Source organism: Vidua macroura, chromosome 1, assembly GCF_024509145.1.
Source record: "Vidua macroura isolate BioBank_ID:100142 chromosome 1, ASM2450914v1, whole genome shotgun sequence".
Classification (NCBI taxonomy): Eukaryota; Metazoa; Chordata; class Aves; order Passeriformes; family Viduidae; genus Vidua; species Vidua macroura.
The window spans coordinates 24,776,143-24,803,665 of NC_071571.1; the positions used below are offsets into that span (position 1 = coordinate 24,776,143).

The 27,523-nt window shown below is 38.8% G+C and overlaps 1 protein-coding gene across 10 annotated transcripts in view; it reads left to right on the forward strand.

Moving 5' to 3' along the window:
* DYNC1I1 (dynein cytoplasmic 1 intermediate chain 1) overlaps positions 1–27,523 on the forward strand; it is a 186,318-nt gene that overhangs the window by 3,603 nt on the left and 155,192 nt on the right. For 2 of the 10 annotated variants that reach the window (XM_053980988.1, XM_053981036.1), the window contains exons 2-4: positions 13,716–13,833; positions 15,947–16,061; positions 18,666–18,807. In XM_053980988.1, the coding sequence (XP_053836963.1) occupies positions 13,726–13,833; positions 15,947–16,061; positions 18,666–18,807 (365 nt within the window). In that variant the 5' untranslated portion in view covers positions 13,716–13,725. Of the gene's footprint in view, positions 1–3,825; positions 3,997–13,715; positions 13,834–15,946; positions 16,062–18,665; positions 18,808–27,523 lie in introns of all 10 variants that reach the window. The other 8 variants (XM_053981045.1, XM_053981063.1, XM_053981026.1 and 5 more) reach the window with 6 other exon arrangements.

Sequence of the window (27,523 nt, forward strand, 5' to 3'; positions counted from 1 at the left end):
TTTACTGTGCATCTTCATCACTTTTTGTTGTACCTTTTAAGACAAAAGCATGCTAATGAGTATCTGGGAGTGCAGTGCAGCATGGAGAAGGCATGGAGCAGGAGTAACCATTTCTTGAAGCCTTTTGTGGGCAGCACACTGTAACTCCATGCTCAAGTTTAAGGACAGAGGTGTCAGCCCTATCACTGCTAACAGTAATGGGACTTTCTCTCTGACTTCTCTGGTGGTGAACTGAGCCTAAAGAGTGATGGCAGAAGTCAGCTGCCCTCACTGTTTGAAAGCCATGATACTTCTCCAAACACTATTGAAGGAAATGAGAGTTTTGTATTGACTTAACAGAGCTTTTGAGTCCCTCTCTAACTGCTGCATTGACCTGTGTGCAGATATCTGTGTTACCTGATGAATAATAACTGCTTAGATGTCTCTTGTGATTCTTGGCTCTTAATCGCACAGTATAAATACATGTTTTATATTTAACACTGCTCTCATGCATGTGAATCAGCTGATCTGGAGAGACAGGTTACATCAACCTGAGGAACAGACCTCCTGGGAGACCTTCTGAAGCAATGCAGTTCTATGCTTTGTGTTCCCCAGATGCTGGATGTCTGTCCCTGCTTGGCCCTAGAATAATTAATCAATAATTTGTTTAAAGGAGAAGGCTCATTTATTGCCACTCAGCAGAAAACAATTACAGAAGGAATCTTCTAAGGACTTAACTTTTTGTTTGTGAAGTGATATCTTTTCTTCACATTTCCTTTCCCTCTTACTATCATTCTTTGAGGCTTACCCTTTTATAATTTACTTAATACTTGTCTTAACATCACATTCCCTTCTTGCTTGCCTTCCCTTCCCCTCCCCTTTGTTTTCTCTCTCTAGCATAGAAATTATATTAGTTCCTTGGTCTTTTCTCCCTCCAGCTGTGATGTGGTACAAATAATTCCAAATCCTTCTCCTCAGTTATTAATTTTTCCCTTCAGCCCAGCAGAAAGATGTAGTGTGTTTTGTGTTCAAACAATGGGGAGTTATAGTAAGGCAAAGACAAAAAACTACCTAGTATGATTAAATGTAAATAAGTATAATAGAGGATATATTTCTTGTCTATTTATATCACTTTATATCAAGCCTTCCTTGATTCTAATATTTTCAGGCTGAATTTGAGAGAAAAAGCTATACTATGTTAGTACAGAAACTATGCCGTGTTAGTATTGAAAGTTAATCATTGTAGGTCTTAGACCACATGCTGGGAAAATATGGATTTCTCTTGCCTTAAACTATTCACCCCTTCTGTTTTGTACCCATTAAAACAGATCTTAGCTTTTAAAGGGCATAGAGAGTTGTATTAAATTCTTACTATTCAAGGGATGCCCTTGTTATGTGTTTTGCACATTAGGCCACCAGTGTTAGGATCAGAGTGGTTACCAGGTCACTTGGTAATTGGGGCAAAGACACTTCAAATGATTGCTATTATATATTTCCAGAAATTAAAATATGTAATAAAGCAGAGTTACAGGGAAAAAAAACCCAACCAAACAAAAAGCAACAAAACAACAAACCAACCCAGACTGCTTCTAATGTTTTCTTATATTTAAACCTGTCTGTGCTGGTTTAAAGACTATTCCACTGACACTGAGCTTTTGAAATAATTTCTTCTCAGATTATCTATCACAGCACAAAGTTGGGGGACTATCTAAACTCATGTGACATTTCATAATACATGTTTTCCTTCTCTTTAAGTAATATAAAAGATTTGCCATTTTCATTAATCTCACTATTCAAAGTCATATGACATTATTGTTTCTTTCATCAGTTTGTTTCTTGTTACATTTTAAGCAATTGCTGAACCAGAAGGTGGTTTGTATCATAATTCTGATTTATTTCAGATCTTAGCTTGCTCCTAAATGAATTAATTCTTTGTCCTTTTTAGCTCAACCTGCTCATAGAGCTTTGTCACACGCTTATTTACAGACTATTTACACTTTGTTACAGACTATCAACTTCTGCCAGTCTTTATTGCCTAGGAGCACAAATTACTTCTGCAAAAATCAGAGAAAAGATAGTCCAGGTTATATGTGTTTATGACTGTAAACTGTGTTGTGCACTAAACAGTGAATGGCTTAAAAATCTATAACCTTGGAATGAAACAAGAAATTTGACCTAAATCATACCCCCTAGTGTGCAGTTAGCTATTCATGTACATAATCTGCTGCACTTGGCAAAGCCTGTGAATGTTGTATTCTTGCCTTTCACTATCTCCACAGTAGTAATAATAATACAAGAAAAATTGTGCTGATGGGATAGGAGGGTATTGTACTGGAGACAAAATAAAAAAAACAGTGATGCCATTCTCTCTTTGTACTGAAAGAGCCCGTGGGAAAAGTGTCCCTTTATTTCCCACAATATTTTCTTTTTCACAGAAAGCTGAATGGCAAGAAAATGCAGGAAAGCCTAGTTTCTCAGCCTTTAAGGGCCTCTGAAAATATTTTAAAAACACCTTGTGCAAATTCAGTACTTTGTCTGATAATTATAAATTAAAGAGCCTTAAGATTTTTCCCATATACTTAAAGCATAGAACTCAAAAGATGACAGTAAATTATACTCTTTGTTAGGGGCTAAGAGGGAAAAAGTTCTGTGTTTCAGCCTTATTACTGGTGCTGTCCACATCTTTTACAGCAGCCTTTATATACATAACACTTATAGGGTTTATTGTTTATTTATCAGTGTCAGGGAAATAAAAAACTCTAGACTCCCACACTGACAAACATATCAGTCTTTTTGAACAAAATTATAATAAAATGTAGCAGTTATATTAGTTAATACTAGTGTGGATTTTGAAGTCTTTAAATGGAGATCATGCCTCCTCAGTGTTCATTCAGTAAAGTTTAATTAAGTTTCATTTTTTCCCAAGAAAGTTTCTGATCTTACTAAATCAAGTGATGAATTAGGAGTAAGTATAATTAAAGTTGGTTGCCTCCATTTTTTGTGTTATTTTTCTTGAGGTACTGTGTATGGATGTATATATATATGTCAATAACACTGCTGTGCTTTCTCATATCATGCAATGTCCACTTTTGCTAGAGGATTAACTTTAACTATTACCCAATTACTCCTTGGCTCTCTCTGGTTCTCTCTTCTGATACTGCAATGATCTGTAGTTTAACAGTTTGATGTGGCTGAAAATCAGACATGGATCATTTCTGGTTGCCTTGTGGACCTTCAGTGGTCCAGTATTTTGACAGCCACTAGTAAATGTTGATATATTTTCCAAAACTGTCTATATCGCCTTCCCCATTTGAAGAGAGCTGGTGGTCTCTAACTAATGTCTTGGTCTCAAATTCTGGAGCCAAGGTCCTGGTGTACTGGACCATGCACTAAGGCTTGCTTCTGGAGGTATCCTGCAGTGTGCTCCAGGGATGCGATTGCCCCACAATTTAGGACAGGGACTTGTTTGCTTTTGCTCTCAGTCAGCCCATTTTGCAAAGCTTCTTCTCAGTGGAAGCCAGGACACTTGAGAGATATGTGTGTGTGGAGGAGAGAAGAGCTCACGTGCAGCCAGCATTGCCTTTGTAGGAGGCTTTGCTTAAAGTGCAGGGCATGTCCACATCTTAAACCTGGGATGCATATTTGAATTCCCCAAACTGGAAGTTCTTATGGTGCCTGGGAAGCTCAGCTGCATCTAAACTGACGAAATGGTATGGAAACAGAAACTAAAATTTCTGTCCTCAAAAATTAGCTTGGCTCTTACTTGGCTCCTGAAGCACAGGAAGTCTCTAGAAACTCACTTTTTCACCTTTTTTTGGCCTTTTCTAGTGTGTTCTTACCCTTGAGCTCCCAGACTCCACAGCCAAGGTGTCTGCCCTGTCTCTCTGAGGCTGCTCCATCTAGTTCATCTCTAGTTCCTCAAGCCCATCTGCCAGACTGTGCGCTTCATGCTGAGCTGCAGCTGACAGCATCTGCTCCTAGTTTTAATGGGACTCACCTAAAGTAAAGGAGTATCAGGTAATTTTTACTTTTCCTTAAAGAGATATTTGCCTTCATCTGTGCTCTGACCAGCAACCTATATGTTTTCTGCACTAAGTACTTTTCCAGTCTTTCCCGCTGAAGCTGCTTCACATAAGTCTAAAGTATTAAAGTTTCTTTGAATGCAACAGAGCATGTGGGAGAAATAGAAAGGACTCTTTATCACCTTGCTTCAATTGCTCGGGAAGAAACAGGAGTCTTTAGCTCCAGATACTAAATACAGCATTGTATTTTAAACTAAACACTCACTGTGTATAATATAAACTAACCCTGAAACAAAGACTAGAATCCAGGGGCCTCTGCTAGGGATTAATGTTCGCTCTCTCGCATCTGCTTCTTCTGGTCCAATGAATCTTTGCAGAAAAGAAATTAATAGAAAATAGCTTCGATGATTAAGAATGCAATCCCCATTCCTCTAGTCCTTCTCACTCATTAGCCAACAGTCACTCTAGGAATGTGGGTTTCAGTCTTCTCAAGACAGAAAATGTCCAACCCCCCCGCCACCACCAACCAAACCACAAACAAACCAACAAATAAACAAACCCCAAAACATGTTTCTCCTATTTCGGTGGAACGTTTTAATTGCAGAAAAGGTAAATGGAATAGATTTCTTGACTCTTAGTCCTCTCTCATATTCAAATTCTTTGCATATGTCCTTTAAATCATGCTGTTAGACATCTGCATTTATCATCTTGCCTTGTTATCTAGACATACCTTTTTTCTCTTCTGTCGATCAACAGGGATATTTGGCCAAGGCAGGCTCTGAGCATTCATCTGCTTTGTTAGTACTGCCAGATAAGCCCTGGGAAGTACAAAGAGAATGGTAGTGTTGTTTGTTCTACTTTTTGAGAACTTTCTGTATATTTCTTATAGCAAGAGCTGTTCCCTACTTTCTAAATCTTTAGCTGTCTTGACTTCAGAGCTGAAATCAATATGTAATATTTTTAACCTAGTTACATCCTTACAGACATCAGCGGCAAAGCAAAGCATATTTTGTTATAAGAAAGAAACGGTATCTAGGTAAGTCTTCCAGCAAAACCTGTGTGATGGCAGCATAGCTTGTTCTTTGATGTCTCTCTGGCAGTTGTCATATCTGGGTTAAGAAGCAGACACTAGAGCATGCATTTTTCATGTTTGGGTAAATGGCTTTAAGTATCACTTTGTGGCCATGTACCACTAGAGTTATCTCAGGAGGAGGGTGGAAAAGTCAGAGGGGTCAGTTTTAGCCCCCAGTATGGAAGGAAATTACATGTTTTAATGGCTGAAATATTTTCAGGATGGAGAAAATGACTCTTTGGTCCACTTTAGGAGAGACTAGCAGACAACCTGAAGCAAAATTCAATGTTAGGTTTCAGTAAATCATTAAATTTACCCCTGGGAGGCATTTTGGTACTGTTATGATGAACAAGATATTTTATATAGGTTTTGAAGAAGTGGTCATATCAATGAGAGCAGCAGATGATCATTGTATAAGAAATACATACCAAAGAAATTGAAATCGAAGACATGAAATACAAGGCTCTTATTTTTCTAGATTAATGACCTGCAGCTTGAGGTTTAGATTGTTACCTCTCTCACATTATCCATCTCTAAAATCTTACCAATTTACAGCTTACATTTGGTTGTCTTTTAATGTCAGAAAACACCTTTAAATTATCCTGTTAGGTCACAGAATCATAAAATGGCTGGGTTTGAAAGGGACCTTTGAGATCTTCTAATTCAAAGGCCCCTTCAGTGGATAGAGACACCTTTCACTCAGGGCTCCATCCAGCCTGGCATTTAAACATTTCCAGGGATGATGCATCCACAGCTTCTCTGGGCAGCCTGTTCCAGTGCCTCACCACCCTCACAGTAAAAGCTTTTTTCCTAGTAGCTAATCTAAACCTACTCTTTTTCAGTTTGAATCTCTTTCCCCTTGTCCTGTCGCTTCCAGCTGTTATAAAAAGTCTCTCTCCCTTTCTTGTAGGCTCCTTTCAGGTACTGGAAAACTGCAATTAGGTCACCCCCAAAGTCCACTCTTTTCCAGGCTGAACAAATCCAGATCTCTCAGCCTTTCCTCACAGGAGATGTACTCCATCACTTTAATCAACTTGGTGGCCTTGTCTGGACTCAATTCAACAGGTTCATGTCCTTCCTAATAGTCAATCTACTGGGGCCCCAGAGCTGTATGCAGAACTGCAGGTGGGGTCTCACTGGAGCACAGCAGAGGGGTAGAATCCCCTCTGTCACCCTGCCGGCCACACTGCTTTTGGTGCAGCCCAGTTTGGTTTGGCTTTCTGGGCTGTGAGTGCACATTGCTGGGTCATGTCCAGCCTCTCATCCACCACCACCCCTAAATCCTTCTCAGAAGGGCTGTGCTTGATCTGTTCATCCTGCAATTCCACTCTGGAGCAAGCTGGGAAATTCACAGAAAATAACACAATGCAACGAGAAAGACTAGTTAATGTGTGGGGAACGTAGAGTCACAAAATTTGGAATTTTGTTATGTCAATTCCCAGCCATATACAGAGCCACATATGGAATCCTGGGTGTTATTGCAGCCAAACAGTAAAAGATAACAGAGACAGAAGCTGATAGAGAGGGCAGTGACCAAGAATGCTTAGGAATCTTCTATTCTACACGATCTAATTGTTGTCAAGCATGCAAGTTGTTGCTTTGTTAAAAATATCTGCTCTTTGTAACTGGAGCACAATTCCTCAGTCAGATCCCCAGGAAGTACAAATCAGTATTGGCTGGTGCATCATTGAGGACCATCTCACAGAAGCACATCTGAGATCATTGTACAGTTTTAACTGTGCTCATTCATGCTTATTGAGAGAAAATCGAAGACATTTGAAAGACCTATATAAAATTCAGTTTTCTTTGAGGTAGTATATGCAATTAGTTCTGTGGAATTCAATATAAAGGGAGCATATATGGTGCAAGATGTGCAGCAGTTTTGCTAGAGTAACATGCTAGTATGAGTCCTTGAGTTCATTCTGCTCCTTGCTGGAATGTTGTGTGTTTGTTGCTCATCTCCAGTGAGTTGCTGCCAGCAGATTCTTCCCTTCAGCCTTCCATGGTGGCTCTTCCATGGCACTAGGTTTGTTTGATGTCTTGTGAAGGCTGACCTAGAACAGAGGCTAGACGGAGTTAAAGAATTAAGTAGGTATTTTTTAGGAGGCCTCAATAGATCCACCTTGGGCAGTACAAGAGCCCAGCCAGGGCTACACCCAAGATGAACCCAAAATTGTCACAAAATGGACGACCAGTCACGGGGTCTCACACTTTTATAAGTTCTTGTCCATTAGTATATTGGAGTTAATTGTCCAATTACAGCTTCAGGTTATGAAGTCCCATCCTTCTTGTTTTTCTCTCTTCATTCTGTCATTGTTTATGCTCATTTGTCCTTGGTTCCCAGCTAGAGAAGGAATTGTTTTGTCCACCTACTCTGTGAAAAGAGCTTAACATCCCCTAATATGAAGCTCAGAACTAGACACTAAAGCAGCACAGAATCCTAAAAACGTAAAAGCTAAAACCTGAGGCATCATGTTGGAATTGAAAATATCATGGTAAATTTAAGAGACTAAAGGAGCATGAGAGATAGGAATGACAAGAAGGTGTTGCTTCATTGGCACTACTCCTGGTGTTGTAAAAATGGGCAGTAGTAGAGTTCTGCTCACATGCTGCCTTGTGGAAACCCTACAATTCTACTGAAACTGAGTTAATTTTGTAGTAGAGCCATTATGGAAGAACAAGAGTGAAAAGATTAAATAGCAATAGATTGTAAGGGATGTGTAACTAAGCAGTTGTGGGTACATATCTTATACCCTGACAGCATCAAAATAAATAGGCTGGAGATGTGCTGACCTGTTGCGTAGCAACCAGGAGGAAGCACAGAACCAAATCTCTGGATGCTTGTGATTTGTAAACCTTTACAGAACAAAGTACAAGACCTTTGCCCATCTGCTAGAAATGTTCAGAAGCTGAAGGATAAAAATGGTACATTCCCTGAAATGTAACACTTGACAACCATTTTTATTTATAGATAAATACACAGATGCAGTGTAAAAAGCCTGACTATTTTGCCTCAAGGTTATGTAGAAAAAATACTTAGTCTCTCCAATTTTACTTAGTGTTTTCCTGAATTCATCACACATGGGAGATTCTTTTACATACTGCAAATGCTGAGTTTTTGCAGCTGCAAATATTTGCTCATTGTTGTGATTTCGTAAACATTGATGTGCTCATTTAGCAAAATTATTTATGTTATTCTACTGAAGTCAAGTACAAATTCTGATGCATGAGAAAAGAGGCACTCATGTTTATTTAAAAATTGCTGTTGAGATGCTTCTAGCCCCTCTTGCCCATTTGAAGTGTGTTTCAAACATTATTTTCAAATGAATGTGATGTATTAGAATACATTTATACTAGGGTACCAACTCCGTCTGGTTTCTTACAGACCAAAGCTGTTTATCTGCTTTGTACAGTTTCATACTTTGCATGCACACTTTAAAGTTGTGGAAATCATAGGTACATCTCATGGGATTTTTTTTGTATTGTAAAAATATATAATATTTCTAACTGTAGGAAAGATGCTAATTTGTGCCAAGTAGAGATAAATACAGTACATTATAAAAATAAATAATTTTTTTCCAGTGGAACACTTCATTTGTCAGAGTTTCAATAGTAATGGTACTCCCATTTACTCTATAAACCCATTCTTTAAAACCAAAATCACTGAGTAATATATTTTATTGTGCAACATCCTTTGCATTTCACACAGATATGTTTTGCAGTTTTGGACTCAAGTAATTGGCTACTTATGAAGGCATATGAATAATACATGTACAGCATCTCTAAATCCTAGATGCTGCTTATTTATTTCAGAGAAGTTCATTAATGAATCAATTATTGATAATTAGTTATATAGCATGACTAATGCCATATGTAACAGTATTTAATGAACCCCCTTGGTGATTGCAACAGAGATAATAACAAAAAAGACAGGAATTCACAAACCAGGAAAGACCTCAAGGCTCATGAAGGGTAAAATTTCTACTCCTTTTGGAAAATTTCTACTCTAGTGCAGCCTACTGAATGAGCAGCATGTAAAAATCCTGCAAACACCAAAAAGGAGTAAAATCTGTAGGAATTTTTATGGGCTACGAGATTTGGAAACTTAAGTTCCTTTTTAGATGAGCTTGGCAAAAACATGCAGGCAAAATGCTATCCTAGCAAATACAAAGAACAGGCTGGAAGAGAAGGGAGATCTTATATATTGTTTACTTTTCCTACTTTAAAAGTGCACTTGTTGTAATTATCTTTTTATTTTACTTTATATACATAGGGCATTTGGGGCTTATTTTTTCCTATATTTAGTCTACGTACACATCTTGCAACTCTTTGTACCGGTTCTTCTGGTTTTATTACTCTAAGTATCAACTTATTGATACTGAAATTCAAGTAAAACTTTTTAGATACCTGTGACTGTTTCTGCTGTTAAGTGTTCATAGAAATGCTTTGAAAAAATATCTGCTTAAATATTGTGATATTGATAATTGATAAAGACCTTGTAGCTTATAAAGCTGTAGTAAAAGTGGCTTGCACATGTAAAAAGTACTTGCATGGCTTTTAGTCCTGTTGAGGATAAAATGCTGTTATTTGCATATTTACATTCTTACTGCTCCCACAAATGAGATGGTTATGAGATGTTACTACCTGTGGGATGAGCTTAGTGGAGTAGTTTGGAATATGTTGTGTACAACAGAGAAGTTTATGCAAACATGATTGTTACTTTAAGATTAATGTAAATTGTCTTTCAAATATCTTGTTTCATACAGTGACAAGCTAAAAGGAACTGTTGGGAGCATTGTAAGGATCGGATTCTTCTCACCCTGTCTGTGACATTTATAATGTAGATCACCCAGGGCCCTTTATCATCATTAAAGAGGAATTGGTGACTTTGGGGCATGCTTGATCTTAGCTGCTTTTAAACATGTGCTTTAGGAAAAGTGGAATCATGTCCTAGGATACCCAGACTCTTTTGATTTTACCTGTACTGATGGTAGGGATAGCTCTGCGTTGTACACTGTGGGCATCCAGGATGCTGTGAGCTAAGGCAGTAGATAGTGAAGTCCCAGAAAGCAGTCCCTGGAAGCCAGTGCTGCACATGCACAGGGTAGCTGTCATCACACTGGGTCTGGTGTGTAAATGGAATTAACTGTGTTTCCAAGCCTAAGAGGGGACTCTGAGGCATGTTTAATGTACATGGGGAAAACTGACATCTTGAAATGGAGCACTCCATTTCATTAAAAGGCATGCCATGAGGAGCCAACTCCTTTCTTCAGTATCTCAAAGGAAGGAGAATTTTCTCCAGCTTTTGGGAGTACAGGCAGGTGCTCTCTGTGCAAGGTCCTGATAACAAGAACCTGTGCTAGCAAGTGTGGTAAGCACTTTTGGAGTGGGAAGACTCTCTGTTCCCTTTTAAAACCATGACAATAAACTTGGCCAAACAAATAAAAATTGATCTAAGATCTAAGATTTTGCATCTCTCGTGAACAGGGGAGTTCCAGGCTGTTGCCTTGCTATGATAATTATTTCTACACTTACTCAGCATTCTGTGTATTTGTTCCTATGTGTTCCTTCTCCCACACAGGGGATTTAACTGCTTCAGTACAAAATGTGCTTGCTCCTCAGCGATTCCTCTGACCAGTGCCTTCTCCCAGGCTGGAGATTAGGTTGTTCATAAGCCTTGGGCTGTCATTCTGCACTACAAAGAATGTTAAAAGTAAATCTCTTTTACTGTTTGCCTTTATCTCTCTCGGTGTGGCATGCCTTTTGGCACTCAGAATGGCACTTATTAGAAATTTGCTCCCAGAAACGAACAGTGTTAACTCCATGGTTAATGCCAAGCAGAGTGATAAGTACATTTGCCTCCTTGCTTGCTACCAGCTTGCTGGCATCTAAGAAAGGTGGTTACATACCCTTGATGTTCAATTTGTGCTAAAATTGTAAATAGCCAGCCTGCAGCTTGGTAAGCTGTCTGGGGGGCTCAGGCATGACTATAATATATTCAGGATGAAAGTCTATAACTGAGCACTGGCAACATTCTTTGAAGGAAATTTAATACATCGTCTTTGTTGTATATAAGATCTATTTTGTTAAAAATAGAGCAAAGTTATAATAGGATTAGATCACCCTGACTGGAGCATTGTAAAAGAGGGGCCAGGCATTAAACTATTGATGCTCTAATCAGGGGAAAAGCCAGTTAGCTTCCCTGATATTAAGGGAATGAATTTTTAGAAAGCCATTCATTGATATCTGACAAACAGCTTGAAAGGGATGCCAAACCCTCAGGGTTTCTGTCAGTAGCCTTAAAATTCATTTGCATATTTTTTGCATGGAAATGGGAGCTCTCTCTCTATTGCCAAACTGCAGAGCTAAAAGGATGCAAAAACTCTTTCTAGTCTAAAGGTCTCTGAGGGGTAACTTCATAATCAGAATTCAAATGTGTGCAACAGATTAGGAAAATGACTTCAAATGGGATTTCAGCCATATCTAAGAGAGACACAGGAATCCTGAACAGATTGGTAGGCAAAACATTACCTGCTCTTCCATTAAAATGCTTGTTTCTTCCTATGAGCATTTCTCATGTAAAAAAGTAGCTCACTGATGTCAGCTGATCACAAACATTAAAGTGCTTCTGCTTAGTTTTCTTGATATCAAATGCAATTTTCTTCTGACAGTTTTGATTTTCTCCTATTGATAGCACTGCCATTATGGATAGGATGAGAGTGATAGAGGAATAAAGAAATTGTGGTCCTCCACATGCAGCCAGTGTATCCAGTTGTCCCACTGGTTGGTAGCTGTCCTTCCTAGCTATATTATTTGTTGGAAGTTGTTGTGGATGGAACCATAGTCCCCTGGCCTTGAAAGGGTGCCTTGCCAGCATGGGCAGCTCTGCTGAAGTGCAGAATTTGTGACAGTGTGAGCTGGAGTTTAGGTTGCTCTTATGCCTGTCCTTTTCATTAAATGGTTTCCTTGTCTGATTCCAAATGTTATTCTGTTCTTTCCTTTAAGGAAAATGCTTGCAAAGACAACAAAGCATCTGGGGCCAAGATTGTGCTTAATGTGCAGGTGATGTTTTGTTTACAATATCCTCTGTTTCACAGGCTAGCTATCAGGCTTTTATGATTTTGAGGAGGAAGCTGATGTCTGCAGTGAAATTCATGATGGGTGAAAGTGCCATGTAATTTTTAGCAGATAATTTTACTCTCTGGTCATCCACCCATCCAGGCAGTAATATGAGCAGAGTTCTCATTATGCTAATGGAGAGTTGACATTCAAATTTCCCATGCATCAAGTGAACAATAGACTTCCATTGCGTATACATGGCACTGCCATTGATCTGATTGATTTTGAGTTGCAACAGAGGATATGATTGGTGATGTGTGAACGGGAAAGGCACAGTTAACTCTTTTCATGAATGGCTGTATTAATCTGTCCTTGAAAAAAAGTCCTAATAAGAAAATCACTATTTATACAGTTAGATTACAGTTCATAATGATTATGATGTTAGAAAATCAATAAATAATCTGTGACTTAAGTTATGGATTTGTGCAACACTGGTGGGGTTTTACAACTGTAGAAAAAGATTGGTATTGTATCTTCTTTAAAGATCTGGCTCTATATCTGTATAGAATGACTTTTTATTTCCTTACCCTTCATTTTGAAAGCTCATGTACATCAGTATAGGCTGATAGAGATTTAAAAGAAAAAGAGTATTTGTGACTTCAAATCACTATTCTAAAGAAAAGTGGGTTTAAATGGTGGAAAAGGTCTTTCAGTATTTCAGAAGAAATGTTTTTGCCAACTTTGTGTGGTCAGCATCAAATCAGGAGTGTTAGGCATGTTTCCTGCCTCTTGGAAAGATGACCTGACCACAAGACTGTTGGCAGAGCAATGTGCTGTTTTATTAAAGAGAAATGTTGATTTGCTGGGCTTTTGTTCCTTGTCTGTAGCTTCTTGGGGGAATGGCCCAGCTTTCCCTGGAAAGGGTGGAAAAGATTCCTGGGCAGGATAGCTCATAGCTTGGTGAGAGTGCATGCTGAAGGGGTGAATGTGAGAAGGATACTGTGGCTGAACTGATGGTCTGTGTGGGACTGTGTTGGTGGGACAGGATCCTGCTTGGCAGCTGTACAAAGCACCTGCATAAGCAAAAGCTCTCCTGTTTCCATTTTTTGCAAGTAAAATTATTACTTGTCTAAGAAGTATGGGGCTGTTTGGGGCAGCTCTGATTCTGGTACTTGGAATCTGTTTGTGGATCTGAGTTCTACACTCTGGCAGATCTACTGAAGATCGTGGAAATCAAGACTTTAGCTTCACTTTGAAAGTCTTTTGAAATCAAAAGACTTTACCTTCGTTTTGAAAGCATTATTTTGAACAGCAACAGGTTTGCTTCACAAAGGTAATTTTGTAGTAGAGGCAGTCTGAAAATATATCACATTTGGTGATATTCTGATCTAGTTCCTTGAAATGAAAATTGTGAAGAAAATACTCCACTTCCTACAATGTCAGTATAGTCCAAGGACCAGTGTTTATATAGAAATATATTTGTTGCAATTTTAGAAGCCCTCCTTTTGATATAATTAACTTTTTTTTCAGTAAATATGGTAATCATTCAATTTTCACCTTGATTTCCATATTTTTGTTTCCAGCAGAGTCAAAATGTCAGACAAAAGTGATTTAAAAGCAGAACTTGAGCGCAAAAAACAACGTTTGGCTCAGATAAGAGAAGAAAAGAAACGGAAGGAAGAAGAAAGGAAGAAAAAAGAGGTAAATTTGCAAAACCACCTTTTAGATAGCTTATGCACGCACAAGGGGATTGCTGAGGTTTTGACATCTCAGTATTATATGCCCCAAGGTATCTGTCATGTGGAATGAGATACTCAAACCCATGTCAGACTAACCTGAAAATCAAAAAGCTTTTTTTAAGTTGAGAATATTGGGGTGAGGGAATTGCTTTTAAAACCACAGCATTGTCAAATGACAACAGTTTAGACAACATGATGTGCATGTGTATGGAGAAAGAAAAATTGATTTGCCACAATGCCTTTTCCTGGGCTCTCCTTCAATGGAAAGGGAGTGGAGAGTGGGGAAAGACAGAAAGAGGACATTCACATTTTTTCAAGCCATTACAATCTAAATATGTGTTTTTGTACTCTGAAGACTAGTTTGATTATTAGCTAAGGTAACAGATTTACAATTATTATTCTCCAGTAAAGTAAAACATAATTGCAATTGCATTTTCATCTTCTGGCATGGGTGCATCTTTCAGTTCTGTTAAAGTTTGATTGACATATTAGTTTATTTGTCCTTGACAATATGCATTAGGTTTATCATTAAGGGATTTGTACTTCTTTTTATTCAGTCACTTAGTGGAATAGAGGTGAGAATTGACAGGGAGTGGATATTCATTTTCATGCAAAGTCAGAGAAGCATTAAGTGATTATGCTTCCTTTCCTTCAAATGTCAACACTTACTATAGTTTAAAGCACCTGTTATCCTTTACTAATAACTGGTTTCCTTTTAAACTGACACTTTAATATTGTACAAGAATTTCATGGAATTACCTTGGAAATGTGATGTGATCCAAGAAATCAGCATTCCAGTTTTGGCTGTCTTTTTAATCTTTTATCATTTGAGCCACATTTGTGCAGTTACAGCACACACCCCAGTGAGGCTCCTGCACTCACTGGGGAAGTCCTCCATAAGCAGATCTTTAAATGGTAATGCTTTCAGTGTTCATTACTAGAGAACTAGAGGGAGGGGGGCTGAGCTAATGGCTCAAGGGAGCTATTAGGTCCTTTCTCTGCATCCCCTGACTCTGACTTTATGCCTTGTGGAGAACTTGTGGTGGTTGAAACTTGCCTGCAAATAATGCTACCGTGCATTATTGTGTAAATGGGCTGTGCTGTGGTGCCAGATGGGTCCAGGAGTGAAGGTGATACTCACAAAGGTGCTTGGCCATGTACTCACAAAGGGACCTGTCTACAACCCTGCATGCTGGGAGATAGTTCATGGGAAGAGCTGAGCACAGGAATATGCCTGGGCCTTGACTACAAAATCAGTGTTTCCTGGCTGTCTCCAAACTGGAGAACGTGGGGATGCTTCTGAATTTCTAGGTTTTCTGTTGTGCCTGCACCAAGATCAACACCAGTCTGAGGAGCTGTGCAAGTCCTCTTTTCCAGCACTCTGGTTTCAGCAGAAAGGGCAACCTCAATATAGGATTCTGGCTAATGCAGGTTCTCCTACTGTTTTTAGATGCCCACAGATCAGAATAGGAGAAGGCTAATATGTGGAAGCTCCGTGGAGGTAGAGATTGCTAAGCAGAGAGGGAAGGATCTTGTGGACCTTTAGTGGGCCAAGAGCTGCCAAAGTCCTAGTTTAGAGATGTCAGTTCTTTCTTTTGCACCTCTTGGATATTGAAGTTAATGGTAAGTATTTCTTTTCCCAACAAGCGCTTGAGACCAAATGGAGGACCTTAAGCTACATCACTGAAATGCAAAGAAATTTTTTTCTTGATCCTAAAGTAAATAGGAAAGGGCCAGTTTTATTCAGGGTAATGATACCTGTTGTTCTGTGGTCAGCTTTTATGTTAGTTGAGTAAGTTGCACCTCCTGAGTAAGAGGCAGAAAATTTCCATCATTGTCCTGTAAAAATTCTTGCAAAAATTCTTGCAAAGACCAGTTTTGCCATCCATTTAGGAAAAATTACTGTTACTGATATATACAGTATAAATTATCTGAGTTATAAATTACCTAAAAGTATCAAAATGAATTTCAAATTGTACCTAAGCAGTAGTGCATACAAATATTTCTACACATATAATTGCTAGAGCTGATTATAGATGAAATAAACTTTTCTGTTTCCTTCTGGTTTAACTCAGGCTGATCTACAGCAGAAGAAGGAGCCAGCTCAGGAAGATTCTGACCTAGACCGTAAAAGAAGAGAGACAGAAGCTTTGTTGCAGAGCATTGGTATATCCCCAGAACCACCTCTAGGTATTTAAGAGAAGCACACTGTAAAGCATTCAGCTCTGCCACAACTAATGCTTTCTTTCTACTAAAGCATGCTTGGCTTTTTTGATTTTTGGCTGTATTAGTGAAGTGAACTCTTCTGTTTGAATGCCTGCCATACCATTCTCGTATACAAGCTCATGGCATTTTTGAGTACTTGTCATTGCCAAAAACATCTGTTTCATTTATTCAAGAATTTTTATGAACATAATGCAGGTTGGTTTTGCATACCAGCAGTGATTTCTTTTCTGATGGACTGTTCTATCTTCTCACTCAAAAATATAAGTGCTGTACTTCATTAGCCCCAAGTTTTGTTTCAAAAACTCAAATTAAGCATTTGTAAGGAAGGAGAAGCACAGTCATGTGGGAACTCCCACTGAGTTTCTTTTAAAATTGAGCAAAACTGGAGAAACAAAATTTTAAAAACCCAAATCACAAATAGAAAAAAGCTTATCAACAGACACTATTTTAGATTTTTGCTCTGGTTTCATGTGCTTGACCTCTTTTTTGGTTTCGATGTTTCTGTTCTAGAACCTTAAGTCTTCAGTTTAAAAATACATACAGTATTTGAGTATGGATTACATTGATTAAGCTCTGCCTCATTTATTGAAGCGAGAAATTTCCTTCCTTTTCCCCTTCGTCTTCCCCTTCCCCTTCCCCTTCCCCTCTCCCTCAAATTTGGGATCACTCTCACTCGTTTTAGCCCCTCTGGAGCTATCAAGGCTTTTCATAAAGTTCTTTGTGACAGAATCTAGGATTTTACCCCTGGTTATTCTTGCCAGTAATATAGCGGAGAAACTTAAATTTTGACAAAATGTTGAAGTTTTGATTGAGGAAAGCACCTTGTACAGGTGCCTGGATGCATATGCAAGTAGGTAGTGACACCCTGAATTGGAATTTAAATTAATTACTTGCATCAACCAACATTTATTGAGAAAAGTTACTATTTTTATAAGTTATGGTAGAGTGACTGAAACGTTTAGATACCACTTCTCAGAAGAATTGTCTGACAAGTAATGGTTAGGTTATTGTTATGTATAATAAAATATGTTTTTTTAAATTATATCATGATACAAAAGTGAGGTCCAAGGTAAAATCAGATATATTTTTAATGTATAGCATTACAAATACTCATTTTTATGTAAGAATGAGTATATATGATGAGTATATATGTCCTTATAATTTTATTAACCAAACACATATATTCATGTTACAAGTTATCAGTTTTTATCTTAGTTAATTTTTTGTGTTTGAAACTGTCAAAAGAACATGTAAATTCACATGTAAGATGATTCCTTTTAGTTAAAAATAGTCTTTTGTTCCCTTTACATACACTCACAATTAACATACAAAGGAGGATTTAATTCCACCTTCACACGGTGGCAGGTCTCACTGTGAATATGGAATGTGTAAACAACCAGACATACCTGTAACCTGCCAAAGGGCTGTCACGAAGATGAATTCACTTTTCATGCTGCAGTCATTTCTGTGACAGTCTCTAGGGAGAATCTGCATTAAATGCTTGACCATATGGAAAATCCTAATCTCTTGACAGGTCTGTCATTATACATTGTAAAGCATAACAAAGTATTTTAAAGTTTTACTCTGTTAAATCTATAGAAGGAAATGCACATGATTGAAACCAAATGGAAACTTTGCTTTTGCATTAAACCCTCTTTTTGTGTTTTATTCAATGTGGCTGCTTTGAAGAATACTTGCTTTAAATCTTGACTGGAGCCATCTCTTAAAGTTTAATACTTTTGAGAAACCATTTTAAAAGAAATCAGGATATTTTTACCCTTTTATTTGTTATTTCTTTGCTGAAGAGCTTTAACTTGGGCTGACCTTGAGCTATGAACTTCCTTTCCTGTTTCAGGAAACAAAACTGCCTTTGCATGAAATATGCTTCAAAAGCCCTGAAAAGGCAAAGAGAAAATCATTTCAAGAGCTTGGGCAAATAGTGTCTAAACCAAGGGAAACTTTTCCTTGAGTGTTGAAATCATGTCCCACCCAAAATGGATATTTTGTATGACCTACATTACTTAAGAAAACAATCACCAAGTAAACTGTGTATTCTCAGCATCTTTGGGAAATGATTTTAACTTAGCTGATTTCCTTATTTAGCTTTTATTTTTGATGTCATTTCCACACTGGAGCCTTAGAGCATATCGAATGGACACTGGCTTTCGATTTAAATTCAGAATTTGAAAAGTATGCTTGTTCTGTTGCCTACGTGACTTTACCAGAAGAGTTCACTTAGTTTTTTGACAAGACAATCCCCTGATACTTCTTCATACCTTTAAAATCTTTTGCGAGTCAACTTCAAACCAGACTCAAGAAAACAAGTACTATTTTATTTCCACAGGTATTTTCTCCATTGATTAGCTGTAGATTCCCATTGGGCTTTCAGTCCTGTCTAGATACATGTCAGTTTTAACACTTCCAGAAGACTTAAAATTCACTTGACTCTCTTCCTTTTCTTTTTCTTTCCTTCCTTATTTGCTTTCACCATTTCAAACTCTCCTACTCATTCATCCACTATCATTTTGGTCCATTGGTTTTGATTTGTCTGACACTGCTCTTCATCAGTGCAGTCGCTGCATGTGTTAACATGGGATACCTGTTATTTTCATTATTTAGTCCCAACCCCTATGTCTCCCTCTTCGAAATCAGTGAGCACACCCAGTGACGCAGGCAGCCAGGACTCAGGGGATCTGGGACCCATAGGAAGGTAAGATACAGAGTTAACAGACTTACTTCCCCATTTTTTCCTTTTCTGCTGTAAATAAGATCATGCTGTATTGAATGTGTACTTTTGTTTCTGCATTGTCCACTGGGTGCTACCATCAAGCAAGAGTGGTTTTAGATGGGAGGCAAATAAATGCATGCAGCAAATGGATCTTAAACTCTGAGCTCCAAGCTTATAGTGGAAGCAAGAGCTGAATTTAAACTTCTGAAATGTCCTACAGAAAGCTCTCATGATGTTTGGAAATGCACTAGACAAAAGGGAGATGTGTGCAGAGGTAGAACCTGTTATTCATGCTGAGTTCTCTCTGTTCACCTAACCAGTCCCCTTGGAATTCCTCCTCACATAACACCAGGTTGCCTCAGGTTGCTGTGACTGCTCATTGCAGTGTGTGCCACTGACAGTGGCAAAGAAGAGCTTGGACAGGAACAGGCTGAAACATCCCAGGACCCGCTGGCAATTCTGCCTTGGAAACTCTGGATATTGGAGAGTTTCATGCAGAATGGAAGCAGAGCAGCTCTGTTCTTGTTGGAAAGTGGAATGTGTGTGAGGGATGGAAACAAGAGTAATATTATTTTTGTTTCCATGGGGGAAATAAAAAATGAAGTGGCAATCCCAAAATAATTCTTTCTCTGGAACAGGAAAGAAAGGACACTGTGAGGATGCTGCTGGTAAAGAAGGGTATGTTCAAGTAAGAAGAGCAGATATACTGTATATAGGCAGCTATACTGTATGTTTTGAGAAATGTAAAAGACGGATCCTAATAGCTCTTTTTGTATCACACTAATTCAACATAGGGCTGAGCTGCCAGCTCATCCAAGTCTGTGAGCCAAGACTCTGCTAATGGCTTGAAAGCGCAGTGATTGCTTTTTGTAGTTAACAGTGCTCATTAGACATCATATTATACCTCTCCAGACGTAGACTGTAATGTGACAGAGCTTCAGGATACTGGATTTCATGCTACACCATCCTGCTGCTTAGAAAAATCACACTTCCATAAGCAGAAAGTATGCTGTGTCCCCTTAAGCCAGATGCAGACACTCTCCCTTGCAATGTGGGTGCTGTGCGAGTGCTATTAAATCAGCTCAGCCCTGCTCCCAGGTCTACCTTCTAGAAGAATTGTAAGTTGTTAAGTGAAAAGCCCTACCCTGTAAGATATAGCAGTTTTAAACACAGAAAATAGTGTAATTCTGACTTCATAAGTAAATGCAGTAGATTTCAACAAGTCAAAAGTACTTTGAGTAGAACAAAAATCGTTTTTAAGCAAAGTATAGCCTGCTTTTCAGGATGAAGGTATTTACCACAGTCCTGTATGAAGCTCTGACAAAACTGGAGGGAGACTTCTGAATTCCTGCTTTTCCTATGAACCTTAATGGTATAATTTTTTTACCATTAAGGTAAAAAAAAGGCTCTTGGAAGAATTTATTTGGCTGTTACCCATGCTAGCACTTTGGCTGTCTGTCAGCAACGAGCAATGAAAGCACATGACCACATATTCTTTCAGTGGATAATGGAGTTTGTCCCCTTCTTCTGAGCTCATGATGTTCTGCATTGTGGGCTTTCATTTTGGATCCATTTTCCAGCTTCTTGTGGCCATACCAGGAATTCAGTGGGAATCCTAAGACCTTGCTTGTAGTCTCCCAGTTTGCTTGGCATATTCTCAGGTATTGAAAGGTCTGTACTGCATGCCAGGAAGGCTGCTTGCAGATCTTTGCCTGGATCGATTGGCTTGTGGTAATGGAAACAAATTCTGGTCCAGGCCCTGGGGAATGTCTGTAACCAGTGGATAGTATTGAGTGGCAATTAGTTGAATTAGTGTCACTGGGTGCAGGTAGATGTGCTCAGTGTTTGTGTGAACAGGTGCACTCAAGCCTGCATGTGTGATAGAGTGGTCAGATTTGGTGAGGAAGATATTGTAAAACTGTCATCACAGTGGGTAAACAGGCTGAAACCACCTCAGCTCTTTTCTCTGAGAGGTGTCCAGACCATGCATCTAACTTATTTTGACTACTGCATATATTATTGCCTGTGTATCTGTATAAACAAGGTTATCTTGCTTCATTTTAATTTATTTTTCCATTTCACTTTCTGTGATAGAGGGGGCACTTCTGCTGGATCTCCTGTAATGCCATCATGCTTGTTAGATCTTTCCCTTTTCTGTACTAGGCTGAGCTCAGGCTTTAGGGGAGAGCAGATTAGTTTCAAAGCTGCTAATGCCCCAAGCTCAGCGATCACAGCTTGTCCACTGTTGCTGTTGGTAACTGCTGCAGAAATGACAAGCTCACTCAGACAGCCTGGCAGAAATCCTGCAGGCAGTCTGATTACTCATTGCTGAAGTGTTCCCCCCTGGAGGAAGATGATGGATAATAAAAAAAAAATTAAAAAAAAAAAAAAAAAAAAGCTGTGAAGTCACAGATTTTGGCTTGTTACAGGAGAGAGCTCTGTTGAAAGCTTTGAGGAATGCAGGAGATCTTCATGTGTTCCCAAAAGAGGGAATAGATTCTGGTACAGAACTAGGTTGTGTTCATACTTTTTTGAGTTGTTGGTACTTCTGGTAGTTTCCAGACTTAATCTGTTGGTCCCATTATCACCAAGTATATTTGTGATACGCTTTGATCAGTAAGCATATGTGATTTCCTATATAAAAGTGAATGTAGTTCAGCCAGAAACACAGGTTTATGACATCTGCTTTTCAGGAAAAAAAATTTATAAACTGGAGAGTTTGAACACTGTTAAGCAGTTGTAGGCCTGGAACCACAGATCTCAATCTTACTTTGTAGGATGAAAACTAACTGGTAGCTTGCTCACCAAGTGTAATAGCTACATAGGAGCAAACATGCTCCTCCAGCTGAAAAGGTGAAAGCAGCAAAGTGCTTGGTATTGAAGTTGGAGAAATATAAAACAGAAAAAAAATCAATAGTGAGACAAATTCATTGCTAAAAAAATTTACCTAAAGACTCTGTGGGATCTTCTATCACTGGTTGTTGCTGGTCCAGGATAATGTGTGTGGCAAACAGGCAGATAATAGGTCAAACAACAACTCATTCATAAAATTGTACAGCCCTTTTGTTGCACAGGAAGAAAAGCTGCATGGTCACTGGAGTCACTTCTGCCATGCGACCTACAGACTAGTAGTGCTGCTATCCTTCAGGACCATTGTCCATTATCTCCAGCACAACAGCCACAGCAGTGCTGTCTTTTCTCTGATGCCATTCACTGTATTAGGAGAAGAGATGGGGTGGACTTTGTAATAGCACTGAATTGTGGAACCATTTCTGTCTTCCTCATCCCAGGTTTCTATGTTTTCTTTTTTTTTTTTTTTTTGCTGCTTAATCTTTAGTACCATTTTGCTATTTGTCACTTGGGAAAACATTAGGTTTGAGCAGCATTCAGCTTCCCATGATAGCAACCATAAGAATAAGCAGATGTTACATGGATAACTGTTCTGGAAACTGCTGACTGAATGCTTTCAGCTGGATAGGAGAGCCAAATTTTCTATCTGTTTTTGTGGTCTTGGGGATCATTTCTGGGTAGGCAGAGGTGTGTTACACTTTGATTCTGGTGCTGCTCTTAGTTACCAGGCTATGCTGAACAATTCATTGGAGTCCAGTTGTAGCTCAGAGAGCAACTTACCTGTCTCCACATTGCTTTACACATCCCACTTTGCTCTTTTTGATGCCTGTGTTGCTTGTGCTACACAGATAGGATGGAAGAATTACATAGCCTGAGAAGATACCATCTCTGAATGGATGGGTCATTGGTTCACAGAGCTTTCTTATGTGATGTATTCAGACATGTCTCATTTTTCATAAGACAGTATTGCAGGATTGCATGGAGATTCTCCTTGGAATAGAATATGTTTGGCTCTTTAGGGATAAGTGTTTTGGTTTGTTTAGTATTTTCTGAGCATTTTGATGATTCCCTGTGTCCTCTAGCTGATGGTCAGCTTACATATGCACAGACATGCACAACTTCAATGTAGATTTGAACGCATGTGAAGAAAAAGGCTGAGGGAAAGGCATTTGCTGAGAGGTCCTGTGCTGTAGCATAGTGTGAAACACAAATTTGCCTCTATTAACATAAAACTTCTTTGTAATAACTGTATACAGCTCCCTGGTGGATACTCTGAACTTTTGCTACCCTAGTGTGCTAGAGAGGATGCTAACTAATATAATTGAAGCACCATGAAACATGCCCATGGAGAGGTATGTTCTGCTACTCAGCATACCTTAGGCACTTGTAAATCTCGTCTTTGCAGCACTCACAGCCATGAATTTTGGATTTGCGTTGTCTGAGGGAGTGCACAAGGACAAACCTTGAACAGTGCCTCAGAGCCAGGCAGTGCAGTATATGGTTTTGTGGGCTGAGCAGCTCCCTGGAAAGACCTTGTATCCTGCTCAGGGAGGGTCCATCTGCACTTTGCACGTCAACCCAACATAAGATAGCAGAAATACATCTGTCCTGGGAGGAGGTGCTGCTGTGGCTGGGTGGTTTTCAGGGCTCACACCAGCCTGCATTGGTGTGGATGCCCATGTTACCTACAGGGGGTCCTGTGTTCACCTGGCATATGGCATACTGGGAGGAGCTCCATTTGGGGACCAAGGTGTGATTTATCTCTGTGGCCTATTTTGCCCTGTATCCTTCACTGCTTCTATGTGTTCCTGGGAACATGTAGGATGTTCCCAGATAGCTTCGCTATCCTACAGTAGTAGGTTTGCACAGTAGCATCTCATTTATTGTGAATTATGTGTGTGTGTGTGTTTGTGTCCAGTGGAGTCCCATGCGTGCAGCACTTCCTGCTGTGCATTGGGGAACATGAGAATCCCATTAGCCTGGGTGTAAGGTTTCCTACCTTCCATCTGCTCAGTGAACTGCACCAGGCTCAGCTGTCTTGGATATGTAAAGGTTAATGGTTGCCCTTCTTTCTGCAAGAATTTTATCTGTGCTCTTTTGCTTTCTAACTTGTGTATTTTGCTGTGCATAAGTTTAGGTACCTGATTATTTTGTGGGCTCACATAAAGACAAAGCTATTAATCATCTAGTGGCTTCTTTCAGAGGATGGTTATTTCAAAATGGTGCATTATCTGCTGTAAAATAATGTAAGCCGGATTATTTTGTGCTATTTCTCTCATAGCCCATTGGACTGTGCTGTGGATTTGTTTGGCTACAGCTACTCATTCTGTAATTATTGCTCTTATTTGGATTAGGGTACAATGTAATACTTGGTTTAAATAGTTCCTACCTGATTTATGTTGTTGTTCCTTTGATATCACAGGTTTTAAGATAAGTTTTATGCACTGAAATCGATTAACTTCCTTCAGTATAAGAAGTGTACTTGCAGTAAAGTAGGGTTAGCCCTTCTTCGGATGAAGCTCTAAATATTTAATGAAAGTTCCTGTGAGAATGAGTTTGAGCATTACCTTAGGTAGCAAAGAAAACAAAAAATAAAGGGAAACTGGATTTCTCAAAGAGATTTTGTAGCAGTAAAATGCCGGAGAAGTTAGATTACTCTAGAATCCTGATTGTCTCATCATCACTAGTTTGTTAATTCTGCATAAAATATGTTAAATGAGCAATCCTAGAAATAGAGCAGCTGTCTTCAGTGCTGGAGCACTTTACTCTGAGAAGCAATATGGCCTTTGGCTTTGGCTCGTGGCATGATTTTTTTGTCCACTACATCAGTTCATCTTGCAGTCATTGTGACCTCTGAATGTCCCCAGTTGTATTCCAGAGAATATTGTAGCAGCTGTCACATTAGGTTTGATGTCCTTACTGAAAGAGAGTTGAGAGCATGTCTTCTTCTCTCTCATTCTGCTTTGAAGTTTGCTGACAGTATTAGTCTGCATTTGTGTATATTTTCATCAGATGTGATCTTGTGTTCCTTCCATCTACCATGGCCACTTTGAGCCATTTGTGATAAAAAGAAATACACTAGGATATGTTTTCTTTCAATGTGTTGATGTTCACTCTTAGATTGCATTGGCCTGGTGCAGGAATAAACAGATATGATTCCAGTCCCTTTTCTCTGCAGCATATTGTTTATTCATTTTTGTATAAATATTAGGTATTCTGATTTATTTTGCAGCATCTAAACACACACACCAGTCTTGTGTTAATCCCACATTACTTCATGTCTGACTGTCAAACACAAACATTTCAGGCTTTTCGGATACACAATCAAAAAGAAAGAGATAGCTCTGGAGCATCTGGGCACCATATGAATCGAAGCATGTAATTATTTTACAGTTTTGTATTTAATCTTGTATTTAATCACTAATTTAAAAAAATATATCTCTACTCCAGTGCATTCTTACTACATAATATTTAAAATCAGAAAGATACTTTTTGTTCTATGATCTCTCATGAGTACATGTCATCAAAATGTTTGGATTCTGTCCTTTTTTCCTGAAAAATCAGACTTGGCAACTCAGTTTTAATTTTCAGATAGCTTCTTACTTATAACAGTAATATAGCACATTAACAAGCTGAAGAAAGGGTATCAGAATGCCATTCTCCCGTTTAAGTGTGTAGTTTTCTGTTTAATTGGACAGATAAAGAAGGCAAAAAATGTAGATTCTGTTTTCTATTTCATTTGCACAGGAAGGTTGGATTATTGTAGTAGATGACCTTTAATACTCCATATAGCATATTTTCTATCTTCTCTTTAGCTGCAGTAAACATCTCTCACAGACATTAGCAGAAACATGTTTCTAAAAGATCTGCTAAAACCACTGCCAGCAGAACCATATTGCCTCGGGCTTAGCTGCTTTATCATTAAGTAAATGCATTTGACAGGTTCTGTGCAATGATGCTGTTTCATCACTGCCACTCAGCTTTGCATTACCAACATTTCATTGTGTTACCACATTCAGAAATGACAAGGATCCTTCTTCACTTGTTCCAGGATGAGTGGGCCTGTGATGTATTGCCTCAGGAGCAGCAGCTGTAACAGTTATATGTAGTGGATTATTTCCTTTATGGTGCTTTTTTGTAAGATCAATTTATATGTACAAAATGCTTTCTAAATGGCTGCTTTAGTGACATACTTATTTCAGAAATGGGCTGAGCCAAAGGGAAGTACAGAACAATGCGAAGACTCTAAGGGAACTACAGGAAAGACTGAGGGAAAATAACTACTTCATGGCAAACTTTGTTTACATGGTGTTTTATTCAGACAAAGAAGGATTGTAACCCTAGGGACTGTTGGGCAGTTTTTCACACTGCAGAGTCAAGAGAAGTTTTCTGCTTGGTGGCTAGAGATAAACGGGATGCCTCTGGGCTGCTGTGTTGCCAGTCTGTTTTGGTGGCTTTGGTCTTGGCATAGGGTGTACACTGTCACATGGTAGGACAGAAAGTAGTAACACCCAGCTGTTACATTTTTTTTCCATTTAATTTGCCACAACTTCATTGTCAGAATCGTTTGGCACACGTTTCATTTTACAGTTTCCAGCAGACTTAGAGGCCAAATCTTGCCTTAAGCCTTCCTGACCTGAATGGTGATGGCTTCTGTGAAGCAGTGACAGTGTCAGCCTCCTCCCCTTGCCTGGGGAAACCCTGGCTGTCTCTGCTGTCCTTAGGCTGGGAACTCTGCTGCTTTTTAAAGCGATGCTGCAATCTCTCACACTTCCCAACATCAGCCTGTTTACAGGATAGCAGTGGGTGGCTGTGTTGGGCTGTTTGCACATCATGGCTCGCCCTGTATAGGTTAGGATGCAAGGCTGCTGGATGGCAGATTTCTTACATTGTTTTCCCTCCTTTTCTCCCTGCAAAAGAACCACAATCCTTCTCCTTTACATTCAATGAATATTTAGCCCTAGATATCTAAAGCCTTTCCCTGCCAGTTTGTTTTTTTTGTTTTTTTTTTTTTTTTTTTTTTTGGTTTTTTTTTTTTTTTTTTTGGTTTTTTTTTTTTTTGAGGGGGGTGTTTTTTTTTAGCCCATAAACAGAAACAGACACCTTAGGGACTGGTGTTTGGCAGTTGTTTTCAAGTGTCTGTATATCTGACCTAGAAAGTAGGGAGTGTTTTTTGGTGTGTGCCTGTTACAAAGTCTGAATGGTCCATATTAATTAGAATCATCTGCAATCCTTTTAGCATGTGAGTCTCTGGCATCATTAAGGATTTTCATGCTTTCCTTCCTAAAGGATTGATAGAGTTCAGTTCTCCAGATCTTTGATTATTTTTCTCATTAGCAAGCATCTCCATGCTATAAATCAAAGGAGAAGGAAAGATTGCCATTCCCAGGGTGCTTGGTAAAATGCCTTGGAAACCTGAGCCCCAGCTGAATCCAGAAGAAAATAATATTAATATATAAAGCCCCTCTTAACCATTTAGGTTATCAGCCCAGCTATAGTTAGTTCTCTTTAGTTATTGACAGGCATATCATCATATATTTAGTCAGACAATCAGATGATTTTAGGGACTAAAACACTAATCCTCTTAAAACAAAACATCTTACTTGCTGAGGCCAGCTCAGCTTAAACAGTTTGCTTGCACTGAATTTCATCTTAATTTAATTAAATTGTGTAAGATCACTTCCCATGTTAAATTGTTTAGCATAGTTAAACTGGTACAGTTCGTGCATACTGATGTTTTCTCCTTCTCTAGCCTATTAAAAAGACCTTAGGAAATTTCCATTCACAATTTTATGTTTTATCTGAAAAAATAAAAAGATTCCATGAGTAACTATTTCAGTAATGCAAT